Genomic DNA, 18,585 nt, shown 5'->3' with positions numbered 1-18,585 from the left:
TTTTACTCTCTTTCATTATTTATTTAATGTTTTTGTTTGTTTTAAAATTTTAACTTCAATGAAAATTCTCTCTTGGAATTGTCAGGGTATGGGTATAGGGAATCCCCATAGTATAGATTATCTTCGCTTTTGTATATCCACTATTGATCCTGATATTTAAAAAAAGTAAATGCTAGGGTTTCACGGGAAGGGAGCTCCGATTTTTTCTCCCTGTTTGTTCTTAGCTTTTCACGTTTGTTCCTCTTTGATTTCGCGTTACAATGGCGCAAAATCAATCAAAACCACCTGATCCATTGATCAAACACAATCACATCATTCTCGTGGTCGTTTCATGCAACCACCAAATCGATTCCGTTCAAAATCTAGAACTCGACAGGTTTACGTTCCAAAAACTGGAAACCCTAGTTCTAACAATCAAAGGAAACCAATTGATGATACAACCGGCACTGGAGATCAGTGAAAAGATGGTAATCGTTCATCTACGTCAGTTCTTAGGAAAATAACACATGTTATGTCGAAGATTGATGTTGATACTCTATCGCATCCCCCTGTCTGTACTTCTCATGGTGATGTTATTATTAATATTCCAAAGGAAACGCATATAAGAATCAAAGAGGTTTCGAAGTATAGTTTAGTTGGGCATTCAGATTTTAAAACTAACTTTCGAAGATGCTAAACGTGATTTATTACAACAATGGAAGCTGTCGGGTTTGGTTCAATTTATTCCATGGGTCAAAGGATATTTTGTTATCAAACTAGACAATGAAGATGATCGCAAGAGAGTTAGTTATGAAGGTCTATGGAAAGCTAAGCAGCAGCAGCATAAAATCTAACCATGGACGCCAATGTTCAATCCGAATGTTGACAGGGTAACTAGCGCAACTGTTTGGGTTCGGTTTACTAATCTCCCATGGTAATTTTGGGATGGAGAGACATTATTTAGGTTGGAAAGGGGTCTAGGAAAGCCTGTTGCTGTTGGTCCAAGAACTTTAAGACATGAATATGGTTATTTTGTCGCGGTTTTGATCGACCTTGATTTCTCACAGCCTTTAGAAAACATTGTTGTTGGTGGTGAAGATAATATTGAAGGTTTTTATGCGGAGTATGAGATTTTAAATCAACCGAGTTTCTGTGAACACTGTAAACCTATTGGCCACGAGGAGAAAGAATGTAGAATAAAACAGCGTAAAGAATTGGAAGAGAAAGAAAAAACTGAGAAGGATCCGGAGGTAAAGAAGAAGCTCCAAGCTGAGATTAATGAACTTAAGAACTTCTGGCAACCCCGCAAATATGATAAGAATAAGAATGATCCGCCAAAAAAAAAAATCCTCCACCGGAAGATGATGTGGTGAAGCCAATTCCACCATTTCAGACAGAGAAGCCAACAACTGAAGTGAAGAAGCCATTAACTGAGATGTTTGATGGACAACATACATACTTGGCTAGTCCGTTAATTAGTACTGCAGCTAGTGGCTCTAGTTTATTGCGTACGAATAGCGCGCCAAACTTATGCATTGATGGTGTACTAGTCAAAGACGCTAAAACTGATAGTGTTACATCAGCTTTGCAACAGAGTGAAGCGGAAGTTCGTGGAGCTACATCGCCTCATATTAATAGTGATGAAAGTAGGGATATGGAAGACAGTGAAGAGCTTGATGCTATAAAGGAGTATGAAGAATTGAAGAAGAGGGCGAGAGATTTAGACAAGGCTGCTGATGCGGCAAAAATAAAAGAGGATGCAACAAAGGAAAAGGTAGAAAACTTGAGAAGATTAGCTTTGGAGAGGCGAAAACAAAAGGAAGTTGAACCAGCTACAAGTTCAATTGGGATAACGGAGAAGATTGCCACTAGTACGCTCCCAACAAATTTTGTTCTGGAAAAAGTTGTGGATGATGGTTTTAGTCCAACTACTAGAACAACGAGAATATCTTCGCCAGGTAACCCTTTGATTCCATTGAGACATCTAACATGTTTGACACTGGCATTGATGATTTAGAGGATGAAGGTGAGGAGGTTTTTTCTGAAAAGCCGCCTGATATGACGCAACCTATGGCTACATCGTATCCATTAGAGGATGAAACAAAAAAATTGGAATGGGGCGCTATGAAGGATCAAGAGAAACGTGAGAAGAAGGAGTTAGCTGAACAAAAGAAGCTTGAGAATGCGGCAAAAAAGTATGGCGGGGCTAAGCCTAAAATTTCTAAAAAAGGTGCTACTAATATTGCTAAGCCAGTGGAGGTTGGCCAGATGAAAACTAGATGTGGAAGTAGATCACGTCAGGGTTCGGCAATCCCTTCACGAGGAGTTAATTAATGTGTGTCTTCTACTGGAACGCTCAAGGCTTGGATAAAGATGGTTCAAAGGCCAAGTTGACTGAGCTATATCATTTGCACAAACCTGACATTATTTGTATTGCGGAACCAAAGGTTTTCTTTACTACACATTTCGTTAGGATCTTGAGACTCGATGATTTTTGTGAAGATGTCATTACAAATGAAGGTGGAGGTGAAAAGGTAATATTTGGGTTTTGTGGAAGAATTCTTCGGCAAGGCCAGATATTTTATCTTCCTCTAAACAAGCAATTTCTTTGAATTTTAATGGTGATTACATTACGGTTGTTCATGCTTCCTTTAATCCGGTGCAAAGGAAACTACTTTGGCGTCAATTGGGGTTGGGTTTTTTATCTATTCCTTGGTTGGTGTTGGGTGATTTTAATTATGTTTTACGATTGGAAGAAAAGAAGGGTGTCATGCCAATTAAAGATGTTTATATGAACGAATTTAGGAGTTGGATCTCGAATAATGGACTTGTGGAGGCTGATGCCATTGGGAAAAAATATATTTGGTCCAATTATCAGAGTGGAATATGCAGAATTGTTTCTAGGCATGATAGAGCAATTGTCAATGACGCTTGGCTCTATAAATATGCGAATTGGAGGTGTAAGGTTTTGCCTAGGATTTGTTCAGATCATTCCCCACTTTTTGGGTTTGCTTTTGAAAACCCGAGGCCAGCTAGGGCGCATTTTAGAATTCAAAAGATGTGTCTATCTCATTCAGGATTCATGAGTTTGGTAGAAGATAATTGGAAATTGAGTCTTGATGGTGCGCCTCCATTTGTTTTTATTAGCAATTAAAAAGATTAAAGGAGGCTTTGAAGATATGGAATAGAACGGTTTTTGGTGATGTGCAGTATCGTTTGAAGCAAGATGAACTTAAACTTGAAACTTGTAGGATCAGAATCTCGCAATGACAATGTTTCAGCGAAATTATCAATGACACAGCACAACAGCGTCGCAGAAAAATTTCAAAAATGATAAAATAAATGACGTCAGCTAAGATCATGAGAAAGATATGATAGTCCTGCGAAAATTAGAGAGTTTGCGAAAATAATATTTGTAAGGTTGTGAGAATGTCGCAGACCATACCCGAAAATAAAGGACAGATTAGCTGTCATCCACTATGTATTTCCTTATAAATAGTCGTTCGAGTTGTAAAGAGAAGGACAGATCTTTTTTGAGGAAGAAACAAGTATATAGGAGAGAGAAAGTCTAGAGCAGAGATCATTCTTGATTTCTTCATCTTTTCTTGTAAGAACATTCAAAGACTGATCAATAAAATTAAGAGTGTAAACCTAAAAATGAGTTGATTAATAATGAAATCATATGAGGGTTGTAGTGTAGGATTTCCTGCAACTACATAATGGCGCTAAAAACAGGGAGGTGTTGAAGATTATTCTAGAAAAAGCTGAAGATTGATATTGAGATTTGTGAAAATTCAGAGTGATTGATTAAGAATTTCCCATAATTTCTTGCAATATTGTTAACATTGAAGAAATGGCTAGAAGAAGAAATACATCCGAACAACCGACTACTGTGAGAAGAAGCAAAAGAATTGCTGGAAGAGAAAGAAGTGAAATGGGAGAATCTACTAGAATGAGAAGTAATAGAGAAAATCAAATTCAACCACCAATTCAACAAACACTAGTTCAAGGGAGGAATACAGATTATGATAGGGTGAGCGTACACACTTGGCAATCAAATTCGGCAGAAGAAGTAGAAGAAGAGCAACAAAACAGAAATTATAGACAGGAAGAGAGAAATCAAGAAGAAGATGAAGGAATAATTCATGGAGATGAGGAAATTGGAGCGTTAAAAACGTTGAGACGAAGAGTACATGAAGAAAGAAGAGCTGAGGCAGAAGAACATGCAAATTTAATAAGGAAAAATCACGAATTAAGGATGGAGAATATAAGACTACAGAATAGAAGATCGAGAAGTATTACAAAATCATATTCAAGATCGACTAGAAGAGAAATGAGGCGAAACTCACCCACAATCAATGCTGGAAACAATATTCAAGAAAAAATATAAAATCCTAATGAAGAATATGGCGAAAATAGAGAAAGAGCTGATGATCGTTATGTTCCACAAAATGAAACTTTTGATGATGGGAAAAATGATGGAAATCAAGAGAATGGACAACATCAGGGACGAAATGACCAAGATGGCGAAGGAAATCGAGAGGAAGGAAGAAGAATTTTACATGTGAGAGAAACTCAAAGAAATCAACAGACAATTGAAGAAGAAATTGAAAGACATTATGCTAAACAAGCACATTTAATCTGCGAACGTGAAAGATTGAGAGCGGAAATGGAAGAACAAGAGCTTCGGGAGACAATTCGCCAGAATAATCATGACAATCGAGAAAGAAGGCGTAAACAAAACCGGAATAATGGTAATCTCAATGAGGAGTATGATAAAGTAAAGAGGATGGCTGAAAGACAACGAATTAAATTGATAAGAAATGAACAAAATCATGGAGGGGAAAATGAAAGTCATCATCATATGCGAATTCAAGATAGAGATGAGGAAGAGAATCGCAGAAGAAGACGAGATGAGGATAATGAAGAAGAAATGCAAAATTTCGCGAGAGAAGATAGACATGAACGCAGAAGAAGAGAGACAAAATTAAAAAGACCAATGGATCAAGATTCAGGGGTAAATAAACAAATCTTGAAAGAATTAGAAGAAATGAGAGCAATGCTAAATAATAGAGGAGAAGTAGGTAGAAGACAATTGGATGAAGCAATAGAAGAAGCTGCGAAAACTCCATTTACAAGGGAAGTACAATTAGGAGGAATACCACCGAAATGCAATTTGCCCGCATTAACCAGCATTTTTGATGGAACAACTTGTGCAATTCAACACATTAAAGCCTATGTGAGGTGCATGTTACAATGGGAAAATCATGATGCCGTATTGTGCAAATATTTCGCATCCAGCTTAACAGGAGAGGCGTTAAAATGGTTTGAAGGTCTACCAAAGAACACAATAACCTCCTTCAATCATTTGCAGACTACATTCTTGGGGGCATATATAAGTAATAATTCCTCGCGACCTGGTATAGAAGATGTGTTTGGATTGGCGAAAGTTTGAAACACCTGAATAAAAGATGGAGAACTATGTGTAGCGAAATGGCTGGCCGTGTAGATGAGAGATATCTTATATTATCATTTATCAATGCTATGTTTGCAACAAACCTATTGTATGTCCAAATTTTCAGAGTCAAGAATACGATCACAACGACTGAATTGCGAGAACTTCAAGAAGAATACATTGCTCTAGAGGAAAGGCAAAATGAAATGGAATCATATCCAGTTGCGAACACCATCTCACAAACAGCGAATGCAAGCTTATTACCCAAGCTAATAAACACAGTGGCGAATACTTCGCAAGTACAACAAGAGAAGGTGACAAGTAACAATCAACAGAAACTGGTAGCTATGGGAATCCGAGATCAAGAAGAGTATGAAATAGAAAGAAATTTCTACAATCGTGGAGGAAATAACAAGATTCAAAGACTCTATCAACCGCAAGAAACTTATGGAGGTCAAAGACAAAACTATAATAGAGGACAAGGAGGTCACAAGGTAGTATGGGAAGAAATCAAGATGCCACTTCTAAATGCAAGTGTGGAGAAGATATGGGAAGCTATAATCTTGATGGAGAATATACCAACACCATGGTACATGGGAACGGAACCACCTCCAAACCACAGAAGTCATGAGTTTTGTTCTTATCATCATTTCCATGGACATACCACAAATGATTGCAGAAATGTAAAAAGAATTAGTTTGATAATGATAGATCAAGGAAAACTAAACGACTTTCTGGTAGGGCATCCACAATCTCAACCACTGCCACCACCACCAGAACATCACAAAGTGAATACGATGAAAAAGAAAGAAATATTCTTCATAGAAGTTGGTGCAAAAGCAAAAAATCTATTCTGTCACTCTATCGTACATTCATATAAGACAATTGAAGATTTTCATGATAATGTTTTGAGTAGATTGTTCGCAAGAGATAATGATGGAAGAGAAATTATGAATATTGCGAAAATCTCGCCACTAGAGGAATGGCAGAAACAGATCATTTCTTTTAACGCAGAAGAAATTCCCGAAGGAGAAGAGGTGCATGACAATCTATTGGTAGTAAAATTAGAAATTAATCCAAAACCGAAAGAAGATTAGGATGATGAAGCTGAAGATTCATGGGCAATCAATAGAATTTTAATCGATACTGGAAGCTCTGTGAATATCTTATTTTATCATACTTATTTTAACAAGCCTAAAGGGGAGGTTACTATGCGAATTCCATTGAAGGGAATATCTTCTGAAATCTTATTCTGTGTCGTCGATATAGAATCACCCTACAATGCGTTAATTGGTCGACCTTGGATACATGGGATTCTAGGTGTAGCTTCAACTTTCCACCAGTGCATCAATTTCCCTCACCCCAGTGGTGTAGGAATCATAAAGGGAGATTGGGTTGAAGGAAAGAGGTGTTACGAAACTGAGATAGAATCTTGCAAAGGAAGAGCAAACAAGAAGGAAAACTGGCGACACAAAATCAAAGATACACAAAGAAGTGAGAGGTTGATGGTGGATGTAATCGAAAGGAAAGGAGAAGAGATGTTGCGAAACTAATGCTAGCTCAGAATAAAAATAATGAACATACCACTACTAAGGAAGCAGTAGCAGAAAATAATAAAGAAGCAGAGGATGACAAAGATAATAAAAACAAGAAATGTATGAATGATTAAGTTGCTGCGATACTCTCGCAATAAGCAAAATTCTCAAAAATATATTTGATTGAATGGAAAAATTGAGATTGCGAAATTCAGATACAATATGATGATTTGCGAGACTCTCGCAGAGATAATGAATTTTACAGAAAGTAATCAGAGAAAAATGACAAAAGAGAAAGAGGCGAACCTTTATGGCGTACACCCTAGTTCGCGAATACAATTTCGCAAGAGGAAAATGTAAGACCTAAAATACGTCATATAAGGGGGTACCTGTTGCATGGCTCAGGGAAAGGCTACACCGCTACCGGAACCTGAGTCATGGAGATTTGGGGTCACTGAAGCCCATCCGGGAGAGGCACCTTGGATTCGCAGCTTAAGCATATGACTTAGGCTGGGCGACTAAGGTAATAAGGACTCTCCCAAGGAGTGAAGATCTGATCAAGGCGCTGAGGTACACGGTTGAGTCAAGAGTGCCAGAGACGTTTGAAGCGTACTTTGCCATTCTTGACAAGTCTTGGCTTATACTGCACTCGGCCTGAAGAAAACCCCACTTAGGGTGCAGTCTCTTAACCATAAGCCTTATAGGTAAAAGGGATAAGAGGCTGCGAAAACAGCTGGTTGTTGTTAAGACTGGATGGGAGGAGCTAACCTTTTATGGTAGAAGTACGCCTCCTTGAAGGGGCAACCAGGGGGAGATAAGGGCGGCACCCTCCATTAGGGAGCTGATAAGTGTCTTAAGACGCAAATGTCATGAGGATTATTATTCGCAAGGATAATTAAGGCTTGTCATATTTGTGCAACATTCCTGAAGATCCAATAATACAAAAGAAAAAGATAAGATGAGATCAATGGGTTTTCGCATGAAAGTGCGAAGACGTCCTGCGATTTCATCGCAAGACGACAATGTCATGGGGCTTTATTTTCGCAAGAATATTTCGGCCTGTCATATTTTCGCAACATTCCTGAAGAGGCCATAATACAAAATAAAAAGTTAAGGCAAGATTAATGGGTTTTTGCATGAAAAGTGCAAGGACGTCCTGCGATTTTGTCGCAATGACAAGAGGTGGCATAATAAGACCTTTAATTAGGAAGGAAAAATAAGACCACACAACAATGAGATTTTGAAAAAGAACAAAATTCACTTCTCATAAGATTGCGAAGTTATACAAAAAGAATTTTTTTATGAAATCTCTCATTTGGATTCAAATAACATAGGCAAGTATGGGAATATATGAAATTAGAAAATGTTTTTTGTCTCCATATGATAGATTTACTCAAAGATTCAAGAATTAATGATTATATTGATTAATTGTATTGCAAAGAAGAATTGTTTTAATTAATGCAGGTCAAAGTGAAAGAAACACAAATATACAGAAAGAAGAAATATATGTACAAGTATTACAAAGAATCAAAGAAAGAAATAAAGACTACTTCTTAGTTAATCCTTCATTATCTTCATCAGACTTGTTCCCTTCTTCATCTGTGTTAGAATATTCATCACCATCAGAACTTCCATCACTATCAGATTCTTCATCGTCAGCTTCACTATCAGAGATAATCAAACTAGGAGTATTATGTGGGATTTCTTCCAAGAGACAAGGATAATCAGAATGTGGGATATTATGATCGTCACAAACCATTTGGATAGTTTGATTGCGAAAATGCATAGCATCATTCTTAAAATTCGCAACAGTGATCTTGATTTGATTCTTCAATCTAGAATACTTGTCGTTGCGAGAAGAAAGATTCTTTGCGAGTTCCTCTTTTTCAGCTTCGAGTTCTTCAATCTTTTCACGATATCTATTTTCAGAATATGCGAGCAAAATACAATCAATTATTAACTTGATGAGAATTCATAAGAAGCAAAAGATTAGTAAAAAAGAGCAGTTAGTAACCTTCTCTGTCAGAAATCATATCTCTAACCAAGGCTGTATGCTCAACTTGGAGACTAACATTTACACCTAAATCTTTTCTAGCATCATCTAAGATTTTCGCATCCCAAATAAATTCATCCTCACTACTTATAAGAAGACGAGAACGAATTTGATTTTCCCTTTCGCGGAGTTCGATATTCTTGCGGTTAGCTTCATCTCGTTCAAGTTGAACTTCAAGAAGAGCCTCTTGGAACTTTGCCAAAGCCTTGACACCTTGATCAGAGATGCGATATTTATCATCTATGAGGCCGCTAATTTTGGTTCTTAACTCATTGGTTTTCTCTTTAGAATCAAGAAGAAGACGCTTAAATCGATTGGCTAAGCCTAAACTAGATCTATGATCAATTTCTAAGAGGCGAAATTTTGATCTAAGCTCATTTAGAGAAAGAGATGAAATTCGATCATTTGAGAAGCTATTTAAGGAATTGTTAAGACGCTCAAGAAGGGTATCATTATCCAAGGAATTAGGAAAAGAACGAAGAAGGGTAGCTTCATCAGAAAGACCATAAATGTCTGCAAAAAGGATCATTTAAATAAGATAAAACAACAAGATGAATGAATAAAGGTAAAAGAGAAAATTAACATACCATAAAGTTGATTATTAGCTTGCTGAAGACTAGAGATTTTTTTCTTATACGAAGAAGAATCAATTTCTAATTGTCTATTTTTCTCGCGAAGACCTTTAACTTCAGCTTCCAATTCTTCGTTCTTTTTGCGAAATTGAAGATTCTTCTTTTCAAGATTTTCACGTCCTCTCTAGATCTGAGGCAACAATAAAAGAAGCTTTTCCAGCCTGCGAAAGAATATATAAAATATTAATATAGAAATAAATTTTGAGTTATAACAATGAAGAAGTAAAAAGATAAAAGTATACCAGACTATTGAGAGAATGCAAGAAGTCGGGAGTCACTGATCTAGAAACTCCACGAAGAGAGCTATCACCATCCAGTAAAGGGACATCGCAAAGGGTAGCGAGAGATTTGCAGGTATTTTCGAATTGGCTATCTCCCATTCCTTGTAGAGAATCAGAAAAGAGGCCAGAGAGTTTAGCCATAGAAGATTCAGGTGAAGAATCTTCACTTGCAGCAAGATCATCGTTGTCCTCATCACCCTTGTCACTTTCGGAATTTTCGTGAGGAGGAATATTTGAAGGAGAAGAAGAACGAACTTTCCTTTTCTTTGGAGGAGGACCAATTGATTTTTCCCTGCGAAGAGCACCTTTACCTTTATCACCAATCTTCGCAACATCGGCAGATTCTTCTACTTCAGCAATAATCTTCACATACAGATAGAAATAAGAAATGGAAGCATGGAAGTAATAGTATACTGTTTAAAATCATAAGATACAATTAAATAAAATTTAAAATTATAAGAGAAAATTTCTTACCTCATCTGTGTATGAGCGAAGAGCTAACATAGTACTAGATTTCCCAGTCCTGTTATAACTATCTTTTAGTTTTTGGATCTGCGGAATGTCACAAGAGTTAGCGAACAGAATAATAAAAATCAATAAAGAAATATAAAGTGAGTTAAATGGGAAGAAACATACCTCTTTCTCCTTATCGATCCAAGAGAAAACCCAAGGTTGATAAGCAGCGAGATTCGCAGGAAGAACATTTGACCCAGCAATGTAGGGTCGTTTTAGCATTAAAGGAAAAACACACCATTTATCATCTTTAGATTGGCGAGGAGTTGTGTTTTTAACAGAATTCCAGTCGATATCTTGCATCAGAATTTTGGCTTCATCAATGTTATCTTTCCTTTTTAAGCGAATACCCCAGCGAGTATTCTCTTTCTTCATGGAGATAAGTTCATAGTTCTCAAAGAAATTCGCTACTGTGTATTTCTCAACAACTATATCTAGGTTTGCGAATTTAGGATCCCTAAGTTCTTTGGAGTAAAGCGATCCTCTGCCACCATCACGATTAGCGAACTCTAGCATCAAACGGATGCAGTCCCCACTCAGTTGGAAGATAGCTCGCGAAAATCCCGAGTGAGCGAGAATTTCATAAAATAAAGGAAGATCTGGGTTATAAAGAGGAATAGGGAGACCTACGAGAATTTTACCTAGAGAAATTATGATTGATTGATCATCACAATACTGATTAGAGAAAAGTTTGACAGAAAAAATTGATTTGGAATTTTCACCAGGAATAGTGGAGAGTGTGAAACCTTTATCAGCAAGATCTTTTTGGACATCTTGTAAATTCTTTTCATATCTATGACCACTTCGAGCCATGTTTGAATATAGAGTATGGGAATGAATAAAAAGTAAGAGGATTGAAGGAGGAAAAAATTACAGTAACAGAACTTGCAGAAGAATAACAGAGTTGCAGAGATGAGAGAATAAAAATAAAAGAGAAAGTAAAAAGAAAAATGGAAAGAAGAGTATTTAAATGAGATTTTTTTTACTCGAAGAAATAAACACCATTAAGACGAAGATACGTGAGTGGTTGAAAAGTAGCGGTTACAGAAAACGTGTCAAGAAACAAATGGATGAAAGAATACGTGCGATAAATGCAGAATATGAAAAGATAAACAGCTGCGGCATTTCTCACATCATTCTCTACTTTGCAGAGAAGATATGAGAAGAGGCAAGATATAGGATCAGAATCTCGCAATCACAATGTTTCAGCGAAATTATCAATGACACAGCACAACAGTGTCGCAGAACAATTTCAGAAATGATAAAATAAATGAGGTCAGCTAAGATCATGAGAAAGATATAATAGTCCTGCGAAAATTAGAGAGTTTGCGAAAATAATATTTTTAAGGTTGCGAGAATGTCGCAGACCATACCCGAAAATAAAGGACAGATTAGTTGTCATCCACTATGTATTTCCTTATAAATAGTTGTTCGAGTTGTAAAGAGAAGGAGATATCTTTTTTGAGGAAGAAACAAGTAAATAGGAGATAGAAAGTCTAGAGCAGAGATCATTCTTGATTTCTTCATCTTTTCTGGTAAGAACATTCAAAGACTGATCAATAAAATTAAGAGTGTAAACCTAAAAATGAGTTGATTAATAATGAAATCATATGAGGGGTGTAATGTAGGATTTCCTGCAACTACAAAACTGAAAATGATCTTCTTGATTATGATCCGGCGGATGAGTTTCAGTTCACTAAGGTGGCGGATGCTAGAAAGGTTGTTGACGATGTGCGAGCAGAATTAACAATTATGCTTAAGATAAAATCGAGAGTAACTTGGTTGGAGGATGGTGATCAAAATACTAGATTTTTTCACAATAACATTAGTATGCGGAGGAGCCAAAACACAATCTCAGAACTGAAGGTTTCAACTAACACTACTTTGTTTTTGCAGGATGAAATCAAGGAGTATACTGTAAGCCATTACAAAGACACATTAAATGGTGGTGCAGTTAGCATTGATCCGAAGCTGTTTGATATTGATCATGAAAGTATCACGCCCACTGAGTGTGCTTTTATGGATTCCATGCCGACTTTGGAGGAGATTAAGATAGTTGTTTTTCATTTGGGGGCCGACTCTGCACCTGGTCCAGATGGCTTTACGGGTTCCTTTTACAGGCAATGTTGGAGTATTATTGCAGACGATCTTTTTAATGCCATTACAAATTGTTGGACAATGCGAAAAATTCCTAAAGCTTTATTGTGCTCATTCCGAAAAATAATAAATCTGATGCTATTAATGATTATAGGCCAATCGGGTTGAGTAATTTTTTCTTCAAATCATTACAAAGATTTTGGCTACCAGGCTTGGTACGGTTTTGAATAGATTGATTTCTGAAGAACAAGTGGCGTTTATGAAGGGAAGAATATTCACGAGAATATGGCTATGGCATCTGAACTAATTAATGAGATCAGCACAACAAGGAAGTTTGGTAATGTTGGCCATAAACTAGACATTGCTCAAGCTTTTGATACGGTTAGTTGGGAATTTATAACTGAGGTTTTTCGCCAATATGGTTTTTCTGATCATTGGTGTTCATGGATTCTAAATATTCCAAATTCAGCTCGGATTTCTGTTATGGTTAATGGAAGTCCTGAAGGTTTCTTTAGTATTACTAGGGGATTGCGCCAAGGTGACCCTCTTTCACCTTTGATTTTTGTGCTTATTGAAGATGTTTTAAGACGTAATTTCTCTAAGTTGTTTGCAAAACGAAGTATGCACACTATGGTTAGTAAGAAAGGTGTTGAACCTATACACCTTCTCTTTGCGGATGATATCCTTGTTTTCTGCAAAGGTAATCTTCTTAGTTTACAAAATTTGAATATTTGCTCAGTATGTATCAAATGGCCTCGGGCCAATGTGTGAATTTTTCCAAGAGTAAATTTTATTATGGAGGTGATAGAGGCTCCCGAGGTATTTCCATCTCAAATTATTTGGGCATGGAAATAGCTTTATTCCCGGATAGATATTTGGGGGTTCAATTGAAGCCTGGTATTGTTCGTCACATTCATGTTCGACAAGTGGTGAAAAAAGTTATGGATAAGTTGGTCGGATGGAATGGTAAGCTTCTCTTCTTTCAGGCTAGACTTGTGCTGATTAGATCGGTGATTTCTAGTTATGTTATTCATTATATGGGAGTATACAAATGGCCATGCACTATTATTAAGCAGGTGGAAAGGGCCATGAGAAATTTTCTTTGGTCTGGCGATGCGGAGAAGCGTAAATATTTTACGGTTCTCTATGATAATCTGTGTTGTGCAAGGCGTGAAGGTGGCCTTGGCCTCAAAAGGCTCTCGGATGTTAACAAAGCGATGCTGATGAAAATGTGAGTGACTATAGGTGACTCTAGCAAGACCTGGGATAGATTTTTAAGGGAGAAATATTTTAAAGTGAATGGTAATTTGATTGATTATAAATTGGGTTCTACGGTTTTTTCTGGAATCAGATGGATTTACGATTTTGTGCGACAACATACAAGGTCGATTATAGGTGATGGTGCTAGTACTTCCTTATTCTTTGATAATTGGTGTAGGGATTTCTCAATTTCGAAGAGATTAGGTATTACTTCCAATGGCCCTAATGATTTTAAGGCTAAGGTTAGTGATATCATTGTTGATAGTGCTTGGGTTATACCTCGTGATACGAGGGATTTGATGATTCAGTGTAACATTGATGTGGAAAATTTTCCTGTTATTGCTGGTGGGGAGGATTATAAGATTTGGGATTTGGACAATAAAGGTGTTTTTTCAGTTAAGTCTGCAAAGGCTGCTATTAAGACGCCCGCGGAAGTTAATCTCAGTGTTGTTTTATTTACAAGATCAGTTGTGCACCTTACTTTGAGTTTTCAATATTGGAAGATTTGGGATAAACAGTGCTGTGCTACGGATGATAATATCATTAAGAAGACTGGTAGGAGCATGCCTACCATGTGCCTTCTGTGTAGAATGGATTCAGAAACGCTAAGCCATATCACTTGGCACTGCAGATTTGCAAGGAGAATTTGGACTTGGGAAGCACGCATTTTTAATCTGCGGCCTAATGAAGATTTGGTGGCTTCGTATAAATCTGCCAAAGGACGAAGCAGGATGGTAAAGGATTTGTGGTTGGTTGTTAATTTAGCAATAGTTACAGAATTATGGAAGCTAAGAAACAAGGTATATTTTGAAGATGTGGCTGTGCAGTGGCTAGGATTTAAAGGTCGAGTTTATCAGGTAATTCGCGATAACTCAATCAGGATGAAGGGCCACATGTATAACAATATGGAGGATTTACGCATCTTAAACTATTTTAAGGTGCAACATCGATCGTGTAGAATTTTTACTCCAAAAGAGGTTAGTTGGGTTCCTCCTAATCAGGATGAAATAATGATTTGTTGTGATGGTGCTTCGCTTGGAAATCCAGGCCATGCCGGTGATGGGGTTGCTTTTCGTGATGCCAATGCGGCTGTGCTTGGTGCTCTTTGTGTTGGACTTGGTTGGCAGACCAATTATTATGCAGAAGTGTGCGCTGTTATATACGGTGTGATGTTGGCCAAGAGGTGGAATATTAAAAATATTTGTGTTCAATCGGATTCGATGAGTTGCATTCGAGCTTTCCAGAAAGATGAATTGCCGTGGCAACTAATGCAAAAGTGGAAAATGGCGAGGAATTTTTACAAAAATATTCGTTACGCACAGAAATATACGGAATTTAATTTTTCAGCTGATGCTTTGGCCAAGCAAGCCTGTTTGCTGGCTGAAGATAATTTTAAGTTTTATGAGGGGAGGCCAATTTTTCTACTTTATGTAGAATGGTCGGGTGAAGTTTATTTCCGTTTTAAATACGCTAGTATTACATGGCCTCACGGCTAGCTAATACGTAGTCTTGACCCTGTACAGTTTTTGTTTTTTAATATATTCATTGACCCATTGACCGAGTAAAAAAAATAGTGACCTTGATATTTTTTTTTGGATAATCATCCTAATCACTACCCGAGTAATTAAAATTGTGCAAGTACGGAGTATTTCATCATCAAGTGTAGGGTGGTGTGGTCAAGGTATTGAGATGGCACGTCCATGGTTGGTGGCTAAATTCAAGTGATTGATGTGCCAACAATTTCAAGATTGCTAACAGGAGTATCAAATTGCTTGGGGGTGTATCAAAATACAAATAGGACAAAATAGCCATCGCATGTGGTACCCCATTAGCAGCCTTGAACAATTTGATATCTTTACCATCCATTCGTCCCTTTGGAAACCACATATTTCTTTTCTTTTTTATAAGAAAAGGAGTCAGAGCGTCTAGAAAGACAGCGCATTCGTGATTACATCCAGGATATTGCCGTGCTAGCTCTAGCAACAGGGATATCCCTCAAAATGACTCATGCATCCTCGGACAGGCTAAAGAATGTTTTCTCAAACTCCCAACCTTGATGTAACCAAATAAAAAGTTGGCAAATTCGGGATACATAGTCTAGGAATCACATTCCGGAAATGACGATGGCTAACCAAACACGCCGTATATGTTTAAAGGCTACCTTTTTTTGTTACGAATTGAATTGGCCTAAAATCAGTGAAAATTTGCGTGGGGATTTAAACTTGTAATTTGCGCTACTTGCTTTAATTTTTAGTGTGAGCTTTGTCCTCCCTTGAGATGAGATTTGCCATTTATTGATTTTACAGAAAATACATCGATACACTACAAAACAAAACCTTCCCTCTACTGTTGAATGTTGATCTCTGTGTTTTCTTTCAAAGTTTTCTTTAACAAAACACAGAACTTACAAAACAAGGACTTACTTGACACTCTAGAATTCTGCCAATCTCTGTGTTTTGAACTTTGAAGCTATGTTCTTCATCAATTCACGAATGCAAAAAAAAAAAAAAAAAACAGTACTACTGTTGTTCATCCATGAGAGTACTCTTCGTTTTACTATAGAAATGGAAGGATTACATCTGATGACCCCTGATGATCATCAAACTACCAATCTTAACATAAATTTCAAAACCCAGAAATCCTAGAAAGAAATTGTCAATAATTCTAGAAGACTATAACCCACCTTCCATTTCTGTGGCAACTAGTACTACTACTTATGCACTCCAACAACATTTTCTTCTTCTTACTTTTCTTCAACTTTGATTCTCAGAAGGTAAAACTTTGAAATGTCACCCTTAAGCTCATAATCAATTTTTCTAGTATCAAGAAAGATCAACAGTATTCATTATGTAGCTGCACTCCGATAGACACCAAAAAGAAATGAAAATAAATAAATATTAAAACTGATATAGAAATAAACTGAAATATTAGTAGCTGGAAAAAAGTTTCCAGTCAAATGATACATCCATCAATATCTGGGAATGTTTGAATAATTGTAGCACCGTCTTTAGTCTCACGTACCCTTCTTAGTAATTAAACAAACTGAACGATAAATATTACAAACACAAGGAACATGGCTGGTACTGGAAGTGGAGCACCGGCAGATTTAGGCCCGGAAACGAACTCGCCGGAGGTGATGTTGTGAAACTCCGCCGAGGTCGTGACGCGACAGACTGTCTCCTCCGTGCCAACTATCCTGTAACATGTGAGATTAGTGAGCGTGGCTGTCCAGTTAACAAGGATCTCCGTACTGGGGTCCACAGGTATAATACTGAATGGAGCCGGTGCAAATGCGAAACCTACAAGAGTAAAGAAATAACACAAATTAGAACTGTGTATAATCAACAAGTTGGATACCAGGAGGGTTGACTGAAAAGTGTAGCTGTTCTTTTGAGGTTTGAGGGACCATGGTCATACTCGTTAGATAATCTAGTAATGGATCATTATTATCCTTTTCAAACTGATTCCTTACTTTAATATAGGTAAGGATTATGAATCAAAACACATTAGAACCACAATCACATGAGGTGAAGTCAAGGAAGAACCCCAGAATCCTCTTTTACCAAGCACATATCTAGTAGAAAAAAAGACGTTTCATAGAAGCAAAAGAACAACAACTAATGAACATGCAAACAGAGATTTCTCATACTAGTATACTACTAATAACTCATCTCAACTACCATATCCATCATCATAATTGATTTATATCTATTAACATCAATAATGACCTAAACCCGTATATCACTTCATATCAGATGAAAATTTAGGACAACCCCCATTACAGACCCTCAGATGAAAACTCAATACTCAAGACAAGAACCCAAAACAAAAAATAAAAGTGCTGAAAATATGCTTAATCAAACCATCACAGTAGCTAAGAAAAGAGATAATCATCAACTGATATTTTCTTTTTGTGAAGGAACACAGCCAAAACCAACACAAATCAATGAAGAAGATGTTCAACTACATTAACATTTGCAGCATCTCTTTGTTTTTAGTTCAGATAATTAGACAATGTATGTCGCAAAATTATTGGTTCAACTAACATGAGATAAAGTGTAGTATGAAAAACAATAAAAAGAAAATTTTTATGGTCTTCATCACACAATAAACATTCCTAATTATCATGATCAAATTATTTAAGAATAGACTTCATAGTTTTGAGTTTTTACTAAGAAAATTCCCAAGTTAAAAAAAATATCACTTAATATGAGAAAGCCCCTTTCTTCTTATCCTGTTATTAGTTCTTATTTCCCGAAACCCCCATTAAATTAAGGAACACATAAAGCCACAGCCAAAACCAACACATATTTTCGAAAATCTGTACTAACCATTAATTTGTTCATCAGTAGTCCCATTGTAAAATTCTGCAGTTGAAGAAACAACACATAAAGCCACAGCCAAGATCAACACAATTTTTCGAACGAAACCCATTATAAGAGATTTTGCAAATAGGGGGAGATTACTAGAAGTTGAGAAAGAAAGCAGAAGAAAGAAGATTTTGTAAGGAGGGGTATTTCTGAAGAAGTTGAGAAAGAAAGCAGAAGAGAAGGAATAGGAAGTTGGAAATCAGTACCCCCCCCCCCCCCCCCCCCCCCCCCCCCTTATATAGCGTACCTGTGCATAGACTTAGTACTTAATTAACTATACTGATTAAAGTCTATGGTATTATTGATGGATAGTTCTAGGCTTATGAATGTAGATGATCCCCTTCTGAAACAGAAGTTATTTCTTATAGTGATCAGATGGAGGGTAATGCAGCTATGCAAGTGGGTTGAAT

At 37.0% G+C, this 18,585-nt stretch overlaps 1 protein-coding gene across 1 annotated transcript; it reads right to left on the bottom strand.

Moving 5' to 3' along the window:
• Positions 1–16,671: 16,671 nt before the first annotated feature.
• LOC113354103 lies at positions 16,672–18,372 on the bottom strand. The gene is made up of 2 exons (XM_026597538.1): positions 18,137–18,372; positions 16,672–17,104 (listed from the first exon to the last, which is right to left on the bottom strand). Exons 1-2 carry the CDS (start codon positions 18,237–18,239, stop codon positions 16,839–16,841), a joined length of 369 nt encoding a protein of 122 aa, XP_026453323.1. The 5' UTR covers positions 18,240–18,372; the 3' UTR covers positions 16,672–16,838.
• Positions 18,373–18,585: the final 213 nt, after the last annotated feature.

This window comes from Papaver somniferum, chromosome 2, assembly GCF_003573695.1.
Source record: "Papaver somniferum cultivar HN1 chromosome 2, ASM357369v1, whole genome shotgun sequence".
Classification (NCBI taxonomy): domain Eukaryota; kingdom Viridiplantae; phylum Streptophyta; class Magnoliopsida; order Ranunculales; family Papaveraceae; genus Papaver; species Papaver somniferum.
Note: the sequence above shows the minus strand (reverse complement) of the source record. Positions and strands in the feature narration are given on the sequence as shown.